Here is a 23145-nt window from a genome sequence, read left to right on the forward strand (position 1 = left end):
GACTTAATGTCAGGGGGAAATCTTTACGTTTAACCTTAGACTCATATAATGCAGTTTAATGCGGTTAAACTGCATTACATGATTCTACACTGGCTTGATCTACACTGCCATATAATCCAGTTCAATGCAGTCAAATTGCATCCTGAAATTGGATTGTGGGCAGTGTAGATTGGGCCAAGTTTAACTGCACTGAACTGCTTTATATGGCAGGGCCAGGTTTAACTGCACTGAACTGAACTATATAGCAGCATATAGACTCATATAATCCAGTTCAATGCAGTTAAACTGCATTCTCAAACCACATTATGTAGCAGTGTAGAGGGTCCTGAGGTCAGGCTGTTTAAAAAAGCATAAATTTATCCACTAACATGAAGATCATAAGTGGAAGCTGGAAAAAAAAAACCAACAAATTTCCAGATACATTTTGGAATGTGCTTTCAAACTTCAATGCCTGACCTGCTATTTCATTTTACATGTGACTATTGAGAAAAAGGTGTGCTGAAAGATGAACTTTTTTTTGGTTTTTCCATGTTATTTCTACCTCTGGTACCACATTCTTTGTAAAAGAAGTAATGCCCAGGAAATCATCAATTCCATTAGTTACAGCATAGCTGTGCTCAACAACAACACTGCAATAACTAGCTAGTGGAACAACCTGTTCAAATGTCCCAGTGGATGCAATTCACGGCATCAAGCTCTTCAAAAGAAACTCCACAAGATAGCTTGAATAAATTCAATCTCTCGATGCTAAATGGATTTGAGAAGTGTCAATTTATTAGGGACTGCACTGCAGTTAAGGTGGTAATGTTACCTATATTTCTGTTGTAGCACAGCACACAAGGGGCCCATTCAAACTACAGAATTGTTGTGCTGCAATTCCACTTTCACTGCCATGGTTCCATACTATAGAGCCCTGGGATTTGTTGTTTGCTAAGGCACTGGAAGCCTAAATCCTCCTCTAAAAACTGCCAATCCCAGAATTCAATAGGGAGGAACCATGATAGTTAAGTGGAAGAACAGCACTATAATTCTGCAGTATGAATGAGCCCCCGGTTGCATATGAAATATTGTAATAAAGCTTAGGAGCGTAAAGGAAGACTTCATGTTGAATGTCTCTTGAGGAGCATATTAAAAATGAACCAGTAGAAGCAGAGTGAGCACAAAAAGGCAATATTGCTAATGTTAAAATAGGGATAAATGGACAATCATAAGGAAAATGAGCATACATCATTTACTGTCAATATTATAGCACTGAAATTTCCCTAAAATTAAAAAGCTTGCAAGTAGTGTTGTGCATTTGGGGTAAACTTTGAAGTATTTTGTGTCCTAGCTTTTGGTGAGGGCCTTGATCCATATTTTGGGAGACTGTTTTCACTCTGGGGTACCAAAAGATCCATTTTCTATAAACCCATGGGGGGGGGGGGCTACCCAGGCTCCCCTTCCCATCATTTTAGGCATTTAAACTGCTGCAGGCAGGCACGCATTTTAAGGAGGCTTCTTACCTGTTTCCTACTCAGGAGAAGCTTGGAGAAGCTTGGACGCAAGCAGACATGCACGCTTTCTGGGCTTGCATGCTACATACACTTTCCCAGGCAAGGAGGCAAGGTCTCTGTTTTTTATTCCAGAGAAGGTGCTCGGCTGCAGACATGCACACGTGCTTTCTGGGCCTGCAAACATGCCACATGCACTTTTCCAAGGCAACTTTTCTGTTTCTTACTCTAGAGGAGGTGCTCAGCTTCAGACAGACACGCATGCTTTCTCTCCTGGTCTGCACCACACCAGCAGCCATGCACTCTTTCCAAGGCATTTTAAGGAGGTTTCCCACTTCCAGGTAAGAAAGAGCGATGACCTCCTGGAAGAGGAGAGTAGTTTTCAGAGAATGAGGGTTTTCCTTATGTTTGCTGGGGATTCATAAAAAATATTGAACTGTGATGCCGAAAAGCAGAGGAGCCAGATTGGCTCTTGCCTGCTTTTGTGTTGAGTGAGTTTTTGTACCTGGAGGTCTTTTCCTGTTACGAGCTCCCGAAGCACTGAAGGTACCCAAAAAAACCCCAAACAAACAGAGAAAAAGAAGAAACAAATTCCGCACACAAGTCTACTTGCAAATAATTTTGTGTCCCACCAGTTGCATATAAGCCCTAAACGGTTTGGGACCCGCCTATCTGCGTGACCGCATCTCTGTGTACGAACCCACACGATCTCTTCGATCATCTGGAGAGGCCCTGCTCACGCTCCCACCACCATCGCAAGTGCAATTGGTGGGGACGAGGAAGAGAGCCTTCTTGGTGGTGGCCCCTCGACTCTGGAACTCACTCCCCAAGGACATTAGGCAAGCCCCAACTCTGGCAGTCTTTAGGAGGAGCCTGAAAACGTGGTTGTTTCAGTGTGCCTTCCCAGAATAAGGAAACTCCCAACAATATGTCCCTAAATGCTCTTTATTAGTGATTTAAGATTGTCTGCACACTCATCCCTCTCCAAAACTTCTATCTCAGTTCCATGTCACCTTGTCATGCCCAGCATTATTTTTTAATTTTTTTTAAAATTATTACGTTTGGCCTAGCCATAGGTTTTTAAACATGTCGTGTTACTGTTAATGTTTATTGCTTATTTTTGCTCATGAGTTATTTATTGTTTTGTATTATTGTTATTGTTTATTGTTGTATTGTGGGCTCAGCCTCATGTAAGCCGCACCGAGTCCCTTGGGGAGATGGTAGCGGGGTATAAATAAATAAATTAATTAATTAATAAATTATTATTATTATATCGGCTCAGTCTTTGAAGTAGTGCATTTTTTTCCTTTTTAGCAAAAAAAAAAAAAAAAAGGTTGATTGGCACTGATAGTTTTTTTACATAATATCCCCGAATGCCTGTGCAACGCCAAAGGGAATACGGTACGGAATCTTATTCGTGGGGTGGGAGAGGGCAATTGAGAATAAAACTTTCCTAGTCTCATTTTTCAAGATTTTTATCACAGCCCAAAGTAGTGTTATGTAAGCATCATTTAACAAAGTTTTACAAGTAAGTTTTGAAAAAGTGTTCAGCCATTCAGTCAATATTACAAACAATAATAGCAAGCATGCTAAAAATGAGGTCCTTAAAAAAAGCTGTTGAACAAACAACAGGTTTTGCACTATGGTCATTTAACAGGTGTAATTTACTCAGAAACAACATAAATACTACTCAATAAAATGACAAGCTCCTTTTGACATCCAAATGCAGTGCAGTGCTTTTTTCTGACACAAGTTGGTGCCCCTTTCATGAGAAATAGTAAACACTTAAAAATACAAGTAATACACCCAGTAAAAAACATTTACTATGATAAATGATAAGGGGAATGAAAGCCGGGCATAATTGTCTATGTGGTATGGGTTTTTAACATGGAAGCAGTCAAATATACAGAACAGTCTTTTCATCACGGTCATTGGCGAATGACACCTGCTGTGTCTCCTTTTCTCTTCTTTTTTACCGCTCGAGGTTTTGGTGAGCTTGTCTGAATCAGCTCTGTTCAGCTTTTCAGCCTTGCAACTGTTGGCAATCGCAGACAGGACGCCATTGATCTCTTCCTCAGCCTCTTGATCTTCCTCCTGGTAAGAACAGCAGTTAGATTTCAATACATTCCAACACCCACTATAAATCCTTACATTTATCCATGTACCTATCTTTACACAATGAGAAGGAAGAGTTGCACCGCCAAAGAAGAATGGCCCGTTCCCCACACATAATAATCGGATGTGATTCAAATTCTCAACTGCCATTAAGCAAAAAGCACAGGTAAAACACCTAGGCTCATATTTTTGTCTGCTGAAATCTATATGCGGTCATACAATCTGCAAGAAAAAAAACATGCCAATATGCAGTACATATTTCCACATCTTGCTTCATATCAAGTTAGTATGTTCTCTGTGACTTGAACCATCCCAGAAATTTCTTCCTAACTCAGGATGCCTCTACATTGCAAAGATAATGCAGTCTGAAACTGTATTACAATGCTATGTAACCCTGGGAATTGTAGTTTTACAAAGTCTTAAAAAACTCTCAAAGAGTGATTGTGCCTCACCAAACTAGAAACTAGGCATGTGCAATCCATGGGTCTAAATGGTTTTAAAGTACTTACAAAACTAAAGTTATGGTGGTGAAAACTAGAGGGCGCAAGTGCTTTGCTTCTACAGTGTTACTAAAGTTCTGGTGGTGAAAATTTCAGAACTCTAACAAAGCTTTCAAAATTTCATTATAAATGGCAGTTCCTAATTGGTTCTGTCATAAAAATCATCAATAATGAAATAATAATGAAATTTTGAAAGTTTTGTTAGAGTTCTGAAATTTTCATCACCAGAACTTTAGCAACCCCGTAAAAGCAAAGCACCAGTGCCCCCTAGTTTTCACCACCAGAATTTTAGTTTTGTAAGTACTTTAGAACCATTTAGAACAGTGGTTCTCAACCTGGGGTCCCCAGATGTTTTTGGCCTTCAACTCCCAGAAATCCTAACAGCTAAACTGGCTGGGATTTCTGGGAGTTGTAGGCCAAAACACCTGGGGACCCACAGGTTGAGAACCACTGATTTAGAGCCATGGATTGCACATGCCTACTAGAAACCCTAGAGTTCTTGTGGGTTTTTTCGGGCTATATGGCCATGTTCTAGAGGCATTTTCTCCTGACGTTTCACCTGCATCTATGGCAAGCATCCTCAGAGGTAGTCAGGTCTGTTGGAATAAGGAAAATGGGTTTATATATCTGTGGAATGACTGGGGAGTTGCTGTTCATATTTCACAGCAGCCATCATCCAGAGCACTCAAGTATGATCAAGTTAATTTGAACATGGGAAAACAAGTATGAGATCCAACATGTTACTCTCTAGAGATCATTTTTAATGTGCAGGCCTGTCTGCATCTCTATTTCCATCTAAACTAAGAAATTACATTAAACCAAAATGATGGGGTATCATATAGAACACCAGTATTCTATTTTTGCATTGGAACCCTGGATACTTGGAATCTTAACACCTTCTTTTAGAAAATTACAATGAAGGAATCAACCCCACAGTCCAATATTCTGATTCTGTCAGTATATGTTGATCTCAGGCTGATTTATTACAATTTCATATTTCTTTGTACTTAGATTCAGTAGTATGTAATCTAGGCTGTTAATACTATATATTAAAATACTGTGAAGTCAAGGTTGACTTATGATGACCCTATGAATGAGAGATCTCCAAGTCACCCCTGGCCTCAAAAGCCATGTTCAACTCTTGCAAACCCAGCCCATGGCTTCCTTGATTGAATCTATCCATCTGTAATGTGATCTTCCTCTTTTCCTACTGCCTTCTACTTTAATAAGCATTATTGTCTGTTTGAATGAATCATGCTTTCGCATGATCTATCCAAAGTACGTCAGTCTCACTGCAGTCATCTTGACTTCTAGAGAGAGTTCAAGCTGCATTTGCTTTAGGACCCACTTCTTTGAGTTTTTAGCAGTCCACGGTATCTGTAGGACTCTTCTCCACCATCACCCAAGCAAATACATTGATTTTCTTCCTATGAGCTTTCTTCACCTTCCAGCTTAAATAATCTAGCATAGAAATGGTAAATGATGGAATCTACAAGCTTACGTTTAGTATTCAATTACCATATATATTCATGGATAACTCAACTTCATGTATAAATCAAGGGCAGGTTTTGAGGCTAAAATTATGGATTTGGATATGGCTCATGGATGAGCCAAGGGTCATTACATGGAAAGGGAAGTGACAGCATGACTTTAGGGAGTCAGCCAAGTCTGACCACTACTCTCATTTCCCCACCTAGGCATTCAAGAAAGCTTTTTGCCACTCAACTTGTATCATTTTTTGATACAAGTTAATACTGTACCTTAATACTTATCACAATAGGAACAATCCCGTTCTTGGAGTAGAGTGGTGAAAGGCAAGAGTGTAGTCTATTCCAGAAGAACTTAAAGGAAGCACCAACCTCATCTACTCTCTTGGTGGTTTTTTTTTTTTTTTTGTTTTTTTTTTAGAGGAAGTTCCAAGGAATCATCACCATTTTGCCAACTAGCCATTTGAAAAGGTCAGAAGCAGCACAGTAGCAATGAAAGTAGAAGAGTTCATGCTTCTTTAAAGTTCTCCCAGGATGGACTAAACTCTTTCCATTCTCCTATCTACTAAGAGAAAGAGATGGTTCCTTTATGATATGAGCTAAGGTACAGTATTTCCATTGACCTGTGAATAAGTCAACCCAAGTTTTTGGGGTTGATTTTCTGCTATATAAGTGAGTATATACAGCAGTGATTCCCAACCTTTTTTTGACCAGGGACCACTTGACAAGGGACTACTCTCCAACGTTAGTACCAAAAGGGTTACAAATCAGTTTTTGGTCAACTTTAGATTTGGTTTGGTTATTTGGGTTGGTGATTCAGAAAATTGCATTGGATAGACCACATCAGCTCTAGTTTCTGATACAAAACATATGCATATAAACAGTTGCCACCATCTGCTCGCCCACAGAAAACCATATGTGGTCTATACAATGCAATTTTCTGAATCACCACCCCAAATAACCCCAGGAACAGGCCCAAAAATGAAGACACCAAGAAAATGTGTTTTTGGTTTTGTTTTTTGTTTTGGTTAGGCTCTGTTATTTTCTGTAGTAGTTAACAGTGAGGTCGCGAACCATATTTTAGTTCTTTCAGACCACTGGTGTTCCATGGACCACAGGCTGGGAACCACTGATCTACAGTGTATGGCACTTCAGGACCTTGTCTAGTTCCTTCACACCCGTCCTTCCAATTCTCAGTGCTCTTCTGAATATTTTACTGCCATTCACATTCTGTTTAATAATATGATGTAGGACCCTACCAACAGCATTGCTGCCATCAGAGTACCCTCTTGCCTTATAAAAGCACATAATTCCACCAGCATGGAAAGGTAAAGCAGTTGGTGGGATGTAAACCAGTGCTTACCAATAAATTGCATGGATATTAAATTCAGATAAACTGGGTATTTTCTTCCACACACCTGATACTAATGTCTTGTGTCTCCCCATAACTCATGACTGTGAAGTTGATCTATGTGTCTTCCTATTTATCAGGGGTGGATAAATGTCCTCCAGGTGTTGCTGGACTGCAGTTTCTAGCAGTCCTTGCCTTCATAACTAATGATAAGACAGTGTAAGGCGTGCACTACAACATTTAGAGCAGGGGTCCTCAAACTATGGCCTGGGAGCCGGATACGACCCTCCAAGTTCATTTACCTGGCCCTCGCTCAGGGTCAACCTAAGTCTGAAACGACTTCAAAGCACACAGGAATTCATAAGAATTCATTCATGGTTTGTTTGTTATTTCAAATTATAATCCAGCCCTCCAACAGTTTGAGGGACTGTGACCTGGCCCTCTGTTTAAAAAGTTTGAGGACCCCTGATCTAGATATGTACCCATTCCTACTTTATAGATATGCTCTTTCTATTTCTATCTCACATGTAACAATGTTCAACCCATTATAGAAAGATATGGAAAACCTCGTTCACTGAAAATATATCCAGGATCTGAGTGCTAGAATGACAGTTTGATAACTATTTTTTTCACTTTACTGGGTTTTTTTAAACATGAAAGACTGGGAAAAGCAAATTACATCCACTTAATATCTATCAGAGAACAATGATTACAGTGTAGAAAGTACACCTGGTGGCTAAGAAAATATGAACGTTGAGAAAAGAACCTTAACCATTTCAAATGTCTCATTCATTATAAAAGTGAAATAGTCTACCTTACCATTTATATGCTTAAAAAAACAAGAGACAAGAGTGCATTTTCAGTTACATTTCTGTTTCTAATGGGGAAAATGGGGAAATTTATACCAAGCAGCAGGTTTATTGCACAGCAGGAAAGAATGTTGTACACATATTATTTATTGTTTTCTGCAAGTTTCTGAAAGTTATTTGCAGGTGGCTGATGCTTTATCAGATTGCTTTTAGCTTCTTTATGTTCCCTGTGAGGAAGCTAAACGATGTGTGGAAAAATAAAGCATCTGGAATGGTATATACCAGCCTATCAATGATAGGTTACAATTTTTTTCTTCTCCAAGGGATCTCTAAGAGTTGTTTTCAGCACGAGATTACTTATTCCATTGCCTCAATAAAGAGAAGGGGGAAAAACCTGGAAATGTTTAGTGTCATTTAGAGGACTATTGAGAGCTTTGAAAGAAGAATATTAACTTTAAGATTCTGGAAATCAATATTGCCTATCAAGTATATTTCTTTAATAAATAGAAATACTATTCGTTTTATTCCTCGTTTCTAGTCTCAAATCGAGAATAGTAAGCAGATGGTAATATCAAAGGGATATAAAAGTCAGAAGCACTGTCTATGGATAGTAACTGTATGACAGCTGAAACCTACTGGAAAATGGCATCTGCTGCTGCTTCCTGCTTCTATTAATGGATGCACTTGTTCAAATCCAACAGCCCGCGGGATGGAGAAAAGATGTTCTTCTCATGGAAAGCTATAGATTTTCAAGACACTCCATACTTCCTCTTACAGAGTGCCATAAGATCTTGGAAGCCTAGGAATTTTTCTGTGAATCCATTTCTAAATATATTTGTCAAGGCAACCTGATATGCTATACAGAAACAGCAGGAAACAACGTGACCTGACTATGCGTTGGATATGTCTTCTGTAATATCTGTCCCCTTTTCCATTTCATTTTTCCTGTCACTTTATAATACATCCAGAAGACAGGTTACATATATTTCTGAAATGACATGCTGCAGTAGCTCAAGGGAGAACCTATCATGGAGTTTTCTTGACCAAATTGGTTGTGGGGGAGTTGCATTCGCCTTCCTTTGAACTTTGAGATTGTATGACTTGCCCAAGGCCACTTAGTAGGTTTTCATGGGATTTCTGCGCAGATAGAACACACAGGTGACCACTCTCTCTGTCTTTCTCTCTCTTTCACACACATGTGCATGCACAACCTCAAAAGTTACCACATGTGTGGTAACAAAACAGTGACTGGAGTGCAGTCAAAGACTATAGCCATGGATTCCGCATCCACAGATTGAACCATCTATGGCTTGAAAATATTCACACACACACAAAACAAAAAGCCAACCATGATTTTGACATACATGTGAGTGTGTACATGTATGTGTGGGAGTTGAGACTCTTGTGGGGTTGGTTCAGTGGACTGAGAGGAGCCCCCGGTGGCACAGTGGGTTAAACCCCTGTGCCGGCAGGACTGAAGACCGACAGGTCGCAGGTTCGAATCCGGGGAGAGGCGGATGAGCTCCTTCTATCAGCTCCGGCTCTTCATGAGGGGACTTGAGAGAAGCCTCCCACAAGGATGATAAAAACATCAAATCATCTGGGCGTCCCCTGGGCAACGTCCTTGCAGACGGCCAATTCTCTCACACCGGAAGCGAATTGCAGTTTCTCAAGTCACTCCTGACACGACAAAAAAAAGTGGACTGATAGAAAGTGTTAGGCTCCCCTCCATAAGGGCCACGGATTTAGACCTGGGACTGAAGGACCACCCCTTTTCCTTCCAGCCCAGCTTACCTATCCAAACCTATCTCCCTCTATTAATCATCTCAGAAGTTAAGATTGTCTGAGGAGGCCCTGCTCTCGGTCCCATCTTCTTCGCAGGTGCAATTGGTGGGAACGAGAGACAGGGAACTCCCTCCCCAATGCAACTAGATCAGCTCCCTCCCTCTTGGCCTTCAGAAAAAAAGTAAAAACATGGCTGTGGGACCAAGACTTTGGGCAGTAAGCAATACAAGGAACAAACGGGGATTATGTGAAAGGGAGCGGTCATTGCACTTTACTCATTCCCCTGCCCCGCCCCGTCCCCCCCCCCCCCATGTCTTGCTCTACACTAGCCTTGGTCCAGCCCTCTTAAATTGCCTAGGCCCATTCCAAAGCTCTGGACCTAACAGTTTATTTTGCATGAAATAATAGTGTGGGATTGGTCTTTTTAATGTATAGGTGTGTGTCGAAAATTCTATGCCTGTGTTTTGCTTACTCTATATGTTGTTGTTTTTTTGTGTATTTTGCCTACATGGAAATCGCCCTGAGTCCCCTAGGGGAGATAGTGCGGTATATAAATACAGTTATTATTATTATTATTATTATTATTATTATTATTATTATTATTATTATTTATAAGGGACAGGGCACCATTGTATATAACAGGATTTGAACACCCATGGAGTTTGGTCACCAAAAGGATTCTGGAACCAAACCTCAGCAGATACCAAGAGCATACCGCAATTTTGTTTTCTAAGATAAATACCTGAAGCCTATGAAGTCCAGAAAGGTTCCTGGAAATAATAATGACCATGGTGATTCACTTTTTAACATGACACCCTTTCAGTGTATTTCTGTATGTATGCATGTGTCTATCTATCTGTTTATCAATCAATCTTAATTGAAAGGATGACATGTTCCTAAGTGAACATATCATTGAGCTGCCAGTGGCAGATCATTTATAGGCCCTTGGGGCTGAATAACATTTTGTGAACAATTCAAGGTATGTTTTTCTTAGATCGAGGCTCTTAAATATGAGAGGATTTGATATCTTTCAAACTGAATAATGGTATCTATTTCATTTTTCTACTTTTTAAACTTCCATCTTTTATCTGGGATAATTACAAGACACAACTCAAAGGCAGGAGAACATTTCAGACTGTTTAATGTTTCACACCGCTGCTAAAGTGCTTATTATATCATACTGCGACAAATGCCATTAAATCCATAACCTGTAGCAGAACAGTGCATATTCAGGCCTCTCATGGCCCATAGAAATTTAACTTGTCAGCTACAATCTATCAGTGATCGTCTACAATGCCAACAAGGCAGATCTATGTCTGTAAAGACACCACGGAGAGCTGTGGCTAGTCATGGCTTCACAGCATTTATCAACTCTATGTGTTAGTTTACAGAAATATATAACCTCTGCAACAGATTTGGTGGACTGCTAAAAGAGTGCTAGTGCCTCATCTAACTACAAATTGCAGGATTTCACAGCACTGAGTCGTGGCAGTTAAAATGGGGTCAAACTGCATTATTTCTACAGTGCAGATGCACCCAGAGGCTTTCTGAACTAGTACTGTTGTAGACTGGTAATGCTGGTGCACACAGATGAATCACAGCACACAAAACAAAGGGGAGAAGGGTTCAGAGAGATGCAAATACCTTTGTCAGTTTTTTCATACCAGCTCTATTAAGGGTACAGAAGTGAGCCACAGCATACTCCAATAAAGCGCCAAAGATGAAACTAAAGCAAATGCCCAGGTAGACATCAATTGCCTTAATGAAGCAATTAGCATTAGGAAGTGATGTCCTGGCTCCCATCATAAGAGTTGTCATGGTGAGTACTGTTGTAACACCTACAAAAAGAGAGAGAAAGACTGAGTGGGAGAGAAAAAACTATGGATAATCATGATAGATTGCCAGCATTGCTTCCTTTGATCCAGCCCAGCTTATCTATCCAAACGCATCTCTCCCTATGAACCCTCTAGGAACTTGAGATTGTCTGAGGAGGCCCTGCTCTCAATTCTGCCTGCTTCACAAGCTCGTTTGGCAGGGATGAGAGGCAGGGCCTTCTCGGTGGTGGCCCCTTGGCTGTGGAACTCCCTGCCTAGGGATATTAGATCGGCCTCCTCCCTCCTGACCTTTAGAAAAAGAGTGAAAACTTGGCTCTTCAAGCAAGCGTTCGGAACCACAGCATGATCAGCGAACTGAAATTTGAAATGTACTTGGAACAGCGATGATGATGGAATGACTGAGGATTTAAACAAGAAGACATCGTTTTTATAATTTTATTATTTATTGCTTTTTGTGGCTTTTAAATGTATAATGATGTTTGCTGTTTTTATCAATGTATGTATTTTTATATTGTATTTTATTTTGTATTGTATTTTATATATGGCATTTAATTGTTGCTGACTTGTCGCCTTCGGGCTGATATAGGCGGGATAGAAATGATGTAAATAAATAGATAAATAAATCTGCATTACCCTATATCCCAGGATCTGATCCCATATTATCTGCTTGGTACTAAAGTATATAAGTCTCTACTGCCATATAATCTGGGATAAGCAGATAACCTGGGATCAGATCCTAGGATATAGGGCAGTGTAGAAGTGCCCTGAGATGCTTCATGAGGTTTGAAGTATGAACCACCTAGGCAGATTGGCCAATGAATCATATTCAACACTGGTTGAAATGTAACTAGGGGCAGCAAGGTAGCATAGATGGCTCATATTATGGTGTTTAAGAACATCTCTTCTCTGCAACTTGCAACCTCCACAATCAGCTTCCTAAGGTGACTGCCCCACTCTACCTAATGTTAGATCCAACGTTGCATTTTCTGAAGTCTTTAGGTAGCAACTGTTTCCTAACTGGCCATTTGAAATAGTCCCAGGACTCAACAGCATCCAAATCCTAGTTTGTGGTGATATACCGCCAACCTCCAGCAGTCACCTAATCAGAGTTGCCAGATTTCATGGCACTATCTGAAGTATCGAAAGCCTGGAGACAGATGTTCAGCTTTCTCAGAAAAAGCTCCATTATGCCACCCCTCCTGCAAAATAAATTCTTGCTTGCCTCAACTGCTAAACACCATAAATGTCTTTGTGACCTCATAACTACTTTCTCCTTAGGGTCAGTTTTATTTGCCCCAAATCTCAGGAATTGGAATGTTCCTGGCCTGTATAAGACTGATTTGGGCCCTCCAAATCAGTCTTATACATTTCACCCCACTACAGGGGCAAAAGGCAGACAAGAAAAACATGGTCACAATATTACAGATTTCCTTCTTTTTGGGATGAATGGTAATGCCTGCCAATGATTCCCAAGGCTAGTGCTTCTTGGGAAGATATGAAAGACTTATCCAGGCAAGTTATGCGCACCAAGATTTCTGCAAGGCTGTACATTTCATAATTGGGCAGCCAGTGAGGCTCAACCTCACAGTATTGCTGCTTCACTAGGGGGCAAAAACCTACAAAGAAGGAAGATGCTTCATTTTAATGAGGTGTTTTTTTTTTCTTGGCACTGTTAGTATTGGCCTGATCCTGTGAGTCTGATGCACAGATGTGAGTGTCCTGGGAATTCTTGACAGCAGCTACATGATAACCTTCATCTACTTCTCTCACCAAATTGGTCTGTTTGTTAGGTTATTCTTGCTTGCAGTCTTTCTGAGTTTTTCACTGCATGAGATTTAGTAGTGTTGCTGAAGTTTTTGTATGAACTTTTGAGGAACTTCTGAAAGTGCTGAACTCCATTCCCCAAATAAATAAAAGATAGAACCTTAGAAATCTTATTTAAAGCTTAGAGCAGTGGTTCTCAACCTGTGGGTGATGACCCCTTTGGGGGTCAAACGACCCTTTCACAGGGGTCACCTAAGATCATCAGAAAACACATATTTCCGATGATCTTAGGAATGGAGACACTGCTAACTTTTTCCTGCCCCCTTTGCTTCCCAGAGTCCTCTCCTTCTTCTCTGCCCCCTCCACCCTTTTAGGAGGAAGAGATGGGAGAGACAGAGGTGAGGTTTGTTTTGGAGCCAAGAGGGAAGAGGAAGGAGGAGGAGGATCTGAGATGGTGAGAGGAAGGGAGGCCTAGGGAGGGGGCACTGGGCGGAGGGCAGGCCTTAGAGAGAGGTGGAGTGGCCCCTCCACGGCCGAATCCCAGGGAGAAAGAGAAGTAGCAATGAAAATACATCCTGTATATCAGATATTTACATTACGATTCAAAACAGTAGCAAAATCACAGTTATGAAATAGCAATGAAAATAATTTTATGGTTGGGTTGTTGTAGGTTTTTCGGGCTGTATGGTCATGTTCTAGAACAGGGGTCCTCAAACTTTTTAAACAGAGGGCCAGGTCACAGTCCCTCAAACTGTTGGAGGGCCGGATTATAATTTGAAAAAAATATATGAATGAATTCCTATGCACATTGCACATATCTTATTTGTAGTGCAAATAAAAACACTTAAAAACAATATAATAATTAAAATGAAGAACAATTTTAAGAAATATAAACTTGTTATTTCAATGGGAAGTGTGGACCTGCTTCTGGCTGATGAGATAGGGTTGTTGTTGTTGTTGCTGCTGTTGCTGCTGCTGCTGTGTGCTTTCAAGTCATTTCAGACTTAGGTTGAGCCTCAGCGAGAGCCGGGTAAATGGTCTTGGATGGCCGTATCTGGCTCTCAGGCCTTAGTTTGAGGGCGCCTGTTCTAGAAGCATTATCTCCTGACATTTTGCTTGCATCATTAGAGGTTGTGAGTTTTGTTGGAAACTAGGAAAATTGGGTTTATATATCTGTGGAAAGTCCAGGGTGAGAGGAAGAACTCTTGTCTGTTGGAGCTAGTTGTGAATGTTTTAATTGGCCACCTTGATTAGCATTTATGGTTGGGGGTCACCACAACATGAGGAACTGTATCAAAGGGTTGTGGCATTAGGAAGATTGAGAACCACTGCCTTTGAGGAAAATGACATGGAAATCAGCAGCTTTCAATAATAGGGACCATAAATGAGAGGCCATGCTCCAGATTCTTACTGAATGTTATTGTTGATAACAATAAAAATAGTCTGTTCTGTGTTTTTGGAAACCAGAAGTTCTGCTTCTAACAGGCTTCCTATAAGACAGGCAATGGGTAAGTGGCCTGAAAAATTGTCTTCAAAGAAATCAGAAAGGACTGCAAGTCCATGAATGAAGGAGAAATACCTGTCACCTCATTAGAACATTTTTCAGGGCAACTCAAAAAGTACCAATTAACTCTAAAATTATACATATTCAATGCTCTACCAGGAAAATGATCATTAAAAGATCAAATGCAAGATGATGACTCCTTCCTTACACTAGTTTATCAAATTGATTAGGCTCTCTCCTCCATCTTGGAAGGCAAACAAAGATGAGACATAGTCAGTGTTATAAACCACCCCAGCACTCTCTACATGGGAGGATATTTCCAAGTCCAGTTCAAAATAGTAATATTAACTTTCAAAGCCTAGTATTAACTACTGGGCAACTTCACATGTCTTGCTCTCCTTGACAAATGAAGTAAGCCAGATTGCCACTTAGATGAGGGGAACTTTTCAGTGATGGTGATCTAGCTGAGAAATGACACCCCCTGAAAAGCTCATCAGGAACACAGGAGCTGATTTATACTTTGGAAACATCTAATTCAGTATTATCCACTATGACCTGCAATGACTCTCTAGGATTTCAGATTGGATTCTTTCCTGAGATCCTCTTAGTATTTTAGATGGTCTTCCATCCAAACCAGGTCTCACTCTCCATAGCTTCCAAAATCAGGCAAGATCCAGTGTATTCAGGGTGGTGCCTACACTGTGGTCACTTGAGTGTCTGATGAAGTTTTTTTTATTTGCTTCAGTGTTTCAATTTTTTTAACATCCATTAGTACTTGGGCACTGGTGTGTATTGCTGATGGCATATTCCTGCATGTCAGGGAGTTCAACAGTTATACCTCTTTTGGTTTCTTCCCACTCTAATATTCTATGATTCTGCTGCTAGACCTATTTCTGATACTATTTTATCTTGTTTCCAATGTTATGTTCCTTTCATATTATTATTTCAATTTTCCGATTTTATTTATTTTCCTATGTACCATCCACAAGATGGACAGTATAGGAACACTGTACATCAATAAACATCAACAGGAAAATGCCACAATATCACAGGATCTCCATGCTTGACACTGCTGGAGAAATTATACTGTTTAGCCGGTATTGCACCACCTGACATCCGTTGGAAAGTAGCAGCCAGCAATGAAAGGACCAGGACATTGACATCTTCAGCCCACCCTCTGTTTGGATATCAGCCAGCAAGTCAGTGCCTTATATCAAGAAATAGCTTCCTAAGATCTACAGAGATTCTCACAGGAACATCGCAGCAAGCGAGAGTCCAAAAGTGGCAGGCTAAAACCCAGAACCTCAATCAGTGGCTGATACCAGATGAGAAACTCCTCTCAGGCACACATAAGACTGGGTGACTTGGAAGGCACTGAATAGACTGCACGCTTGGACCACGAGATGTAGAGCTAACCTTTAGAAATGAAGCTACAAAGTGCAGTCCATGACATGTGAGTGTGGAAAAGAGCAAACCACAGACCACTTAGTACAATGCAATCTGAGCCCTGCCACATGCACAATGGAGGACCTTCTTACAGTGACACCTGAGGCCCTTGAGTGGTCAGCTTCTGGTCAAAGGAAATTTAGTATAATGCCAAGTTTTTTACTTTGTTTATGGTTTATTTATACATTATAACCGTATTCTCAATTTGCTTCTGACATGATAAATAAATTAAAAAAAAAGGCACATGTGACATAGCTGGGGATCCAATTGCTTTGTTCCAATTGGCTTAATTGATCTGTCTAGTAGGGAACAGAAATATGATCTAAGGTGATCTATAGATGGGCATTTGTCATTTTTCTTACTCACCTATGCAGATTCTGGCTGGCACTGATGACTGGCTTATCCAGAATGACACCCAGGACAGAACAACCAGTAAGCTGGATGGTACATATGTTTCAAGGATAAAATACAGGATATTCCTCTTGAGTTCAAAATGAAAGACCAGCTTTGGATAATGTCCTATGCAAAACAATAAAATCAAAGAAACATGCAACAAGCCATTCAGTTGAAAGAACTTTGAAATGCTACCTTTTGATTTGCATGTTAAAAGCTTCAAATATGAAAAGCTTCCAGACCTGTCAGCTTACCAGTTTTGACTATGTATACATTTAAGGCTATCTTTGGAGTGCCCATTTGCTGCTCCTCATCACACGCTGTGAGTCACAAATATTAAATATATCTTAAGAACAGGACTTGACAACAACGTTTGCACTAAAGTGAGGATTTGTGCATCCACCACGAAGCCTGGGTGATGCAAAGAAGGCTTCCAAAGGTTTGGATTATGGTCAGAAAACCTGGCGCACATCCAAATGTCACTTATTATCAGAGCTTCTCAAATGTAGCTTAGCTTTACTAGTGAGATTTATTTCTAGCTGCTGTCAAATCTCCCAGCTTTCCAAAACCTTTGCCATGTGCTGTGAAAGATACAGGAAGAGCAGTTAGGGCTAATTTCCTTTCTGCCTGAGGAATGAGGATGATAAGAAACAGGAATGTGTTCTACTAAAATATGTCTCAGTTTTCGGACTAGTCATTCCTATGCAACGCAAACAGCGTCATTCAAGCACAGGAGGAAGGTGTCAAAGATCACCTCGAAAAACCCAAGTCTATGAAAATACAGGTTTTTGTAACATATGATTGGGAAAGCCACCCTCAAAACAGCTCTGCGAGGCAGACTGTACGTAGTAACCGCAGAATAATGACTGGAATATAATGTAGCCACTGATCTTGTGAACTCCAACACTCTCCTCTTCACTTGCTTTAACACTGTCTAAACTTGCTTTAACGCTGTCTAAGCTGTGGTAATACACGAGAATCAAAGTTCACACTCGTGGTCATCTTGATGGTCAGATAGCATAGGGTTCTTGTGCAGGCAGATTTGCGTATTGCTGTTAGATCCCAACTTCATCACTTGGAATGACCAAGAAGAGAGAGAGAGCAAACATAAATAGGTAAAGGAGGGGAGGAAATAGAAATGTGATAAGGATTAAAGATCATTTCCTAAGGCAACTTTACTATGAGATAGTTTAAGAGTGGGTTTTCCCATTTTACCTGAAATGCGAAGATAAACAGAGTGTTGTTTCCTAGTTCATTATATTGATTTCTTGCTGGCTGAATGTTATATAACATATGGTTATCTCATTCAAATCGACTTTTTCATAATTATAACCGATTTTCAGAACTGTACAAAACTATTTTGGTGACTTCTCTGGTCTCTTCTATCTTGAAATGTTAGTCCCCCATTACAACTGAATCTGTTCTCACATGCCAATTGCTTACATTCACAGAAGTCTATTTGGGATTTACATTTTCATAAGTGGATTTACATCTGTGGGAATTAAACTTGGGCAGTTCTATAATGTCCATATTGAGTAAAGGGCTGCTACATAGGGCTGCCAGCAAAATGACTAATCCATAGAGCAGGAATGGACAAACCTAGGCCCTCCAAGTGTTTTGGACCTCAACTCCCACAATTTCGAACAGATGGTAAACTGGCTGTGATTTCTGGGAGTTGAAGTCCAAAACACCTGAAGGGCCAAAGTTTGCCCATGTCTAGCATAAAAGTAAAGGTTTCTCTTTGATATTAAGTCTAGTTGTGTCTGACTCTGGGGAAGGGGGGTGTTCATCTCCATTTCTAAGCCAAAGAGCCAGTGTTGTTCATAGACACCTCCAAGGTCATGTGGCCAGCATGACTGCACAGAGCACCATTACCTTCCCGTCGGAGCAGTACCTATTGATCTATTCACATTTGCATGTTTTTATACTGCTAGGTTGGCAGAAGCTGGGTCACCCTGCTCCCCTGATTCGAATTGCTGACCTCTTGATTAGGAAGTTCAGCACCTCAATGGTTTAAGCCGTTTTGCTACCAGGAGCTCCCTGGCATAGGGTGGCACAGGGTGACCAATATTCATGAGTCCCATTGTACACTGGGTCCCTTCCATACAGCTGAATACCACATTATCTGCCTTGAAATGGAATATATGGCAGTGTGGACTCAGATAACCCAAAAAGTAAAGACTTTCTGTATATATTTCAGCTTTCAATATTAATGTCAAAAATACTTAGGATGATTTTAGATAGGGTTTATTTATTTATTTAAAGCATTTATATTCCACCCTTCTCAACCCGAAGGGGACTCAGGACGGAGCACAACATATAAATGCCAAACATTCAATGCCGAAACAAACTAGACCATACACATACAAAAGCATTAAAATCCCTTGTTTTGACATTAAAATCCTCTAGTTAAAACTGTCTCAACAACCATATTGAATTTGGTTAGTATACTAAGGGTTCCTAAAGATTTGTGCTACATTGGAACAGTAAAGACAAATATCACAAGTAAAATAACCATCAAATATTGTGGGACTTTCTGCCTTGATATTCTTGGTTATATGGTTGTGGGGAAGGGACCTGGCAAGTGCCAATTTATATTGGGACACTCTTGCCAATGTCCCATTACACATCTTCACATTTCACTACCAGGGTTTCTTAGTGACTCTGCTCTGTAGCGAAGAGTATGTAACATTATGTAATTTACCTCATGATAGAAAATTCTGGCCAAGTGGCAATGGTCTACTGATTATATATTCTAAAACCCTAGGATTTAATGCTCCATTTCTGCTTCCCACACATTCCTGTAAACTAAATAAAATGCTACATCTCAGCATTTATGGAAGATGCATTTTTATTATGTCATGCAATTCCCAAGAAAAATATGCGGTCACCCACAAAAAGCACAGTCCAGGTCCTGCCCTGAAATATGTATACAAATAACGTCCTTGGGGGCCATTATGGTTGTACATCCTTCACAAAGTTACCATTTTTTATCATAACTGTTATCATCTGGTTCTGGAAAAGACATTGCCCAAAGCAAATTGGTGGCCTTGTTCTGAAGATTTCACATTTTTAAAACACGTAGTGCCAAAGTGGGAGCGTAAACACATTTTATAACCTGTGGTAAACATTTATTGTTACTTTTTCTTGAAGCTCTAATAGCATCTATTTAAAGTAAGCCATACTTTCAAGCAAGGGAGGTGGGCTTTAATCTGAAAAGCACATCTCTATTCCTTTGGGCTCTTGGGGCAAACTGGAGGTTAACTATCTTTTTTTGCAACCTAAGTGTCCTTTTTATTTTGATGGGCAGACATGGGCAAACTAAGACCTGGGTGCTTACCTCCAACCCTCCTCATTTTCCCTGTCCTCTTGGCATAAGGACACGGTGGCCCATCATGTCCTTATGCCAAAAAGAGAGGGGAGGAAGGCATGCAGCAGCTGAGAACCCTCTCGGCCACCATGTGTCTCACCCTCCTCCTGGAATAAGGACGGTGCGAGTGGCCCCATCCTAATGCCAGAAGGACAGCTGAAAGAAGGCACATGGTGGCTGAGAGCCCTCTGGAGAACTCTCAGCTGTCACCCGTCTTGCCCTCCTCCTGGCATAATGCCAAGAGGACAGCCTGAGGATCAGAAGAGGAGGATCGGGGGCAGTCGCCACATGTCCCACTTTCCTCCTGGTATAAGGATGGGGCAAGCAGCCCTGTTCTTATGCTAGAAGGACATCCTGAGGATGATCCAGGCCCTGTCCTGCCCCTGCCCTCTCCTGGACCCTATCCCTTGTGGGCCTGTCCCACCCAGTGCACGAAAGACCCCCCTGTGCAACCCTCCCAGCCCTGCCTGCAATGCGGCCCAAACGCAAAAAGGTTTGCCCATGCCTGAGCTATAGCCACCATGATCCAGAGGTCTTTCTAGTAATAAATGGTTGACCCTCCCCCACTTTGAATAATAATAGAGAGTTAGTGGCAATTGATAGAACGGGCTAGTTAAATTCCCTCACAATGCCTCTTGAAATCTGTAGTACTTTTGCCCTGGACCAATGCTGCATTGGAGCCTAAAATGTTCTGAAAGAGAAATAAAATGGTGGATAGCAACACTTTTTTTTTTTTGCATAAAACAACATTATTTAGTGTCACCAAGTTTCAGGACCACTGCTGAAGCCCCACGGAGACAAATCTCAGAGCAAGCAACTCTAAAGTTTGTTTTTTGTAGATTTGGCGATTTTAATACCTGAACGAATGTCTCCATTTATCTCTGGGCTCTCTGTCTCACTATTTATGTCTACCTACATAGAGCATTTGTGCAATATGATGTTCCATCACAAAAAAACCTAGGAAGGAACTGAGGATAGAGAGAGTCTCTTTTATCCCAGTTTCTCCTGGGTTTTAGTGCCTGTGTAGAAGGGCTTTCAGAAGGTGATCACACAAACCGCAGAGCACTGGTGCACATTAAGGGCTTTCTTTTATGTGCTTTCACAGGAATTTATTGTCTAGGCACCATAGTTTGAAGCTAGCTTGGAACTGCATTAAACGGTCAGTGTAGATGGGGCACTAGTCACCCACATGAGCATCTTGCAAAAGAAGACCGAAATTCCTAAAATGTATCTGGAAACATCTATTTTAGCACCCCGTGCCTGACTCTGGTTGGTTAGCTGTGATGTATCCAAAATTCTGGGCCCATATTCCTAGACTGCTCTCATGCCAGTTTACATAATGTCAACTTAAGCAGTGACAGCCCACCTGTCAAACTTTGTCTGCCCAAATTCTATGATCACACACACACACACTAGCCGTCCCCTGCCATGTGTTGCTGTTGCCCTCATAGAGGTTCTGTGTGGGAGGTTTGGCCCAATTCTATCGTTGGTGGGGTTCAGAATGCTCTTTGATTGTAGGTGAACTATAAATCCCAGCAACTACAACTCCTAAATGACAAAATCAATTTTTTTTAGTGAAGGACATACATTGGGTTGTTAAGTGTTTTGTGTCCAATTATGGTGTCAATTCGTCCAGTGGTTTTTGAGTTCTGTTAATCCCACAAACAAACACTACATTTATATAAAACTTGATCTTGCCTGCTCCCCTATGCAGTTTCTCAATATTGTCTTAAGGAAGAGAGTAATGCTGAATTGGCAGCCCAACTTTTTCTCCTTTCAATAATTTATTAATGTTACAGGGAGGAGTGTTAGGGTTTACATTAGTTGTGGTAATTAAGCAAAATAACTGTATGTCCAACCCTCTACTATTGCTTTTATGTATCATCCCCCCAGTCTCTGCACCTCCTTTGGGCCTTCTCTACATTTCTGATCATTTTTGTCTGAAGACAGATGTTGCAGGACTAAGAGGAAAGCTTGAAAAATAATCAAATTTCAAAACTGCCAATAGGCTTAAAGCATAGCATCTGTCTTCCTTAATTGATAAAAAATTCTTCATATATTATATCGGTGGCACAGTGGGTTAAACCACTGAGCTGCTGAACTTGCTGATTGAAAGGTTGCAGGTTCAAATTCAGGGAATGGCATGAGCTCCCGCTGTTAGCCCCAACTTCTGCCAACATAGTAGTTCGAAAACATGCAAGTGTGAGTTGATCAATAGGTACTGCTCCTGTGGGAAGGTAACGGCACTCCATGCAGTCATGACCTTGGAGATGTCTACGGACAACGCCGACTCTTTGGCTTAGAAATGCAGATGAGCACCAACCCCCAGAGTATGGACACGGCTGAACTTAATGTCCTTTATCTTTATTATAACAAAAAATTCCAATAAATCACAAGCTCCAAACTTGACTTTTCATACCTATACACAAATCTAAACTAACTAATATAAAACAGAAACTCCAATTAGCACGCACACAAAATATAACTTCTATCTTTTCTGCAGTGGAAGTTAACTCTTAAAACAACCTCCTCTTATCTTCATCAACATACTGAAACTTATATTAATTAATAAAACCAATTGTTATCAGATCTCCCCCACCCCAAAAAAGGAGCTCAATTAAGGGATTCTGATCTTTCAAAGACAGATTGCATCAGTTATGATCAAATTCAGTCAAGTTATGGAGAGCTTCTATCACTGTAAATTTTAACCAGTTCTGATTTTTTTTTAAAAGTTATAGTTAACTGAAGTTTGCATACAAAAAAGTAAACTATTTTTTTTAAAAAAATCAAGACTAAGAAGAAGTGACACATACAGAGACGCTGTACCACTCTGTGAAGCAAATGGTTGAAATGAGTGAACAAAACAAGCCATCACATGAAGCAATGGAATGAAAACTGAAGTTTGGAAGTTTTTGCATGTTATATTTTTATGCTGTAGGCACTTTCTGCTCCGGGCATTTATTATTAGCAAACATTATTCTGTTGAAATGGGAACAGGGACTTCTTCCTGTGCTTTCCCAGTATGATTTGCATGTTTGCTCCCTAAAACATGAAGAAGCAAACATATATTTTATTATCATTTTCTGATGGCGAAGAGTTCCGCCTCCTCTCTGGATAGAGCAGCAATATGGAATGATTAGCCTTCTTTGAGCATGTTGACTAGCTGGGAGCAAAGTCAGGAGGATAGCAAGCAGATGGTAGTTATATAAGAAACAAGTCACTTTCTGATCAAAAAGCCTGCTAATGTAAATTGGTATTCTATGCTTATTCATGGGCATTTGATTTTTTTAATGCAG

General features: G+C 40.5%; 1 protein-coding gene across 1 annotated transcript in view; it reads right to left on the reverse strand.

Moving 5' to 3' along the window:
• Positions 1-2949: 2949 nt before the first annotated feature.
• The window catches only part of LOC132771073 (gamma-aminobutyric acid receptor subunit pi-like), a 94605-nt gene continuing 74409 nt past the window's right edge, over positions 2950-23145 (reverse strand). The window contains exons 8-10 of the mRNA XM_060768684.2: positions 16453-16605; positions 11182-11375; positions 2950-3584 (exon numbers count right to left, since the gene is read on the reverse strand). Coding sequence (XP_060624667.2) covers positions 3276-3584; positions 11182-11375; positions 16453-16605 — 656 coding nt within the window. The 3' untranslated portion in view covers positions 2950-3275. The remainder of the gene's footprint in view (positions 3585-11181; positions 11376-16452; positions 16606-23145) is intronic.

The sequence above is a fragment of the Anolis sagrei genome, chromosome 3 (genome assembly GCF_037176765.1).
Source record: "Anolis sagrei isolate rAnoSag1 chromosome 3, rAnoSag1.mat, whole genome shotgun sequence".
NCBI classification, from domain to species: domain Eukaryota; kingdom Metazoa; phylum Chordata; class Lepidosauria; order Squamata; family Dactyloidae; genus Anolis; species Anolis sagrei.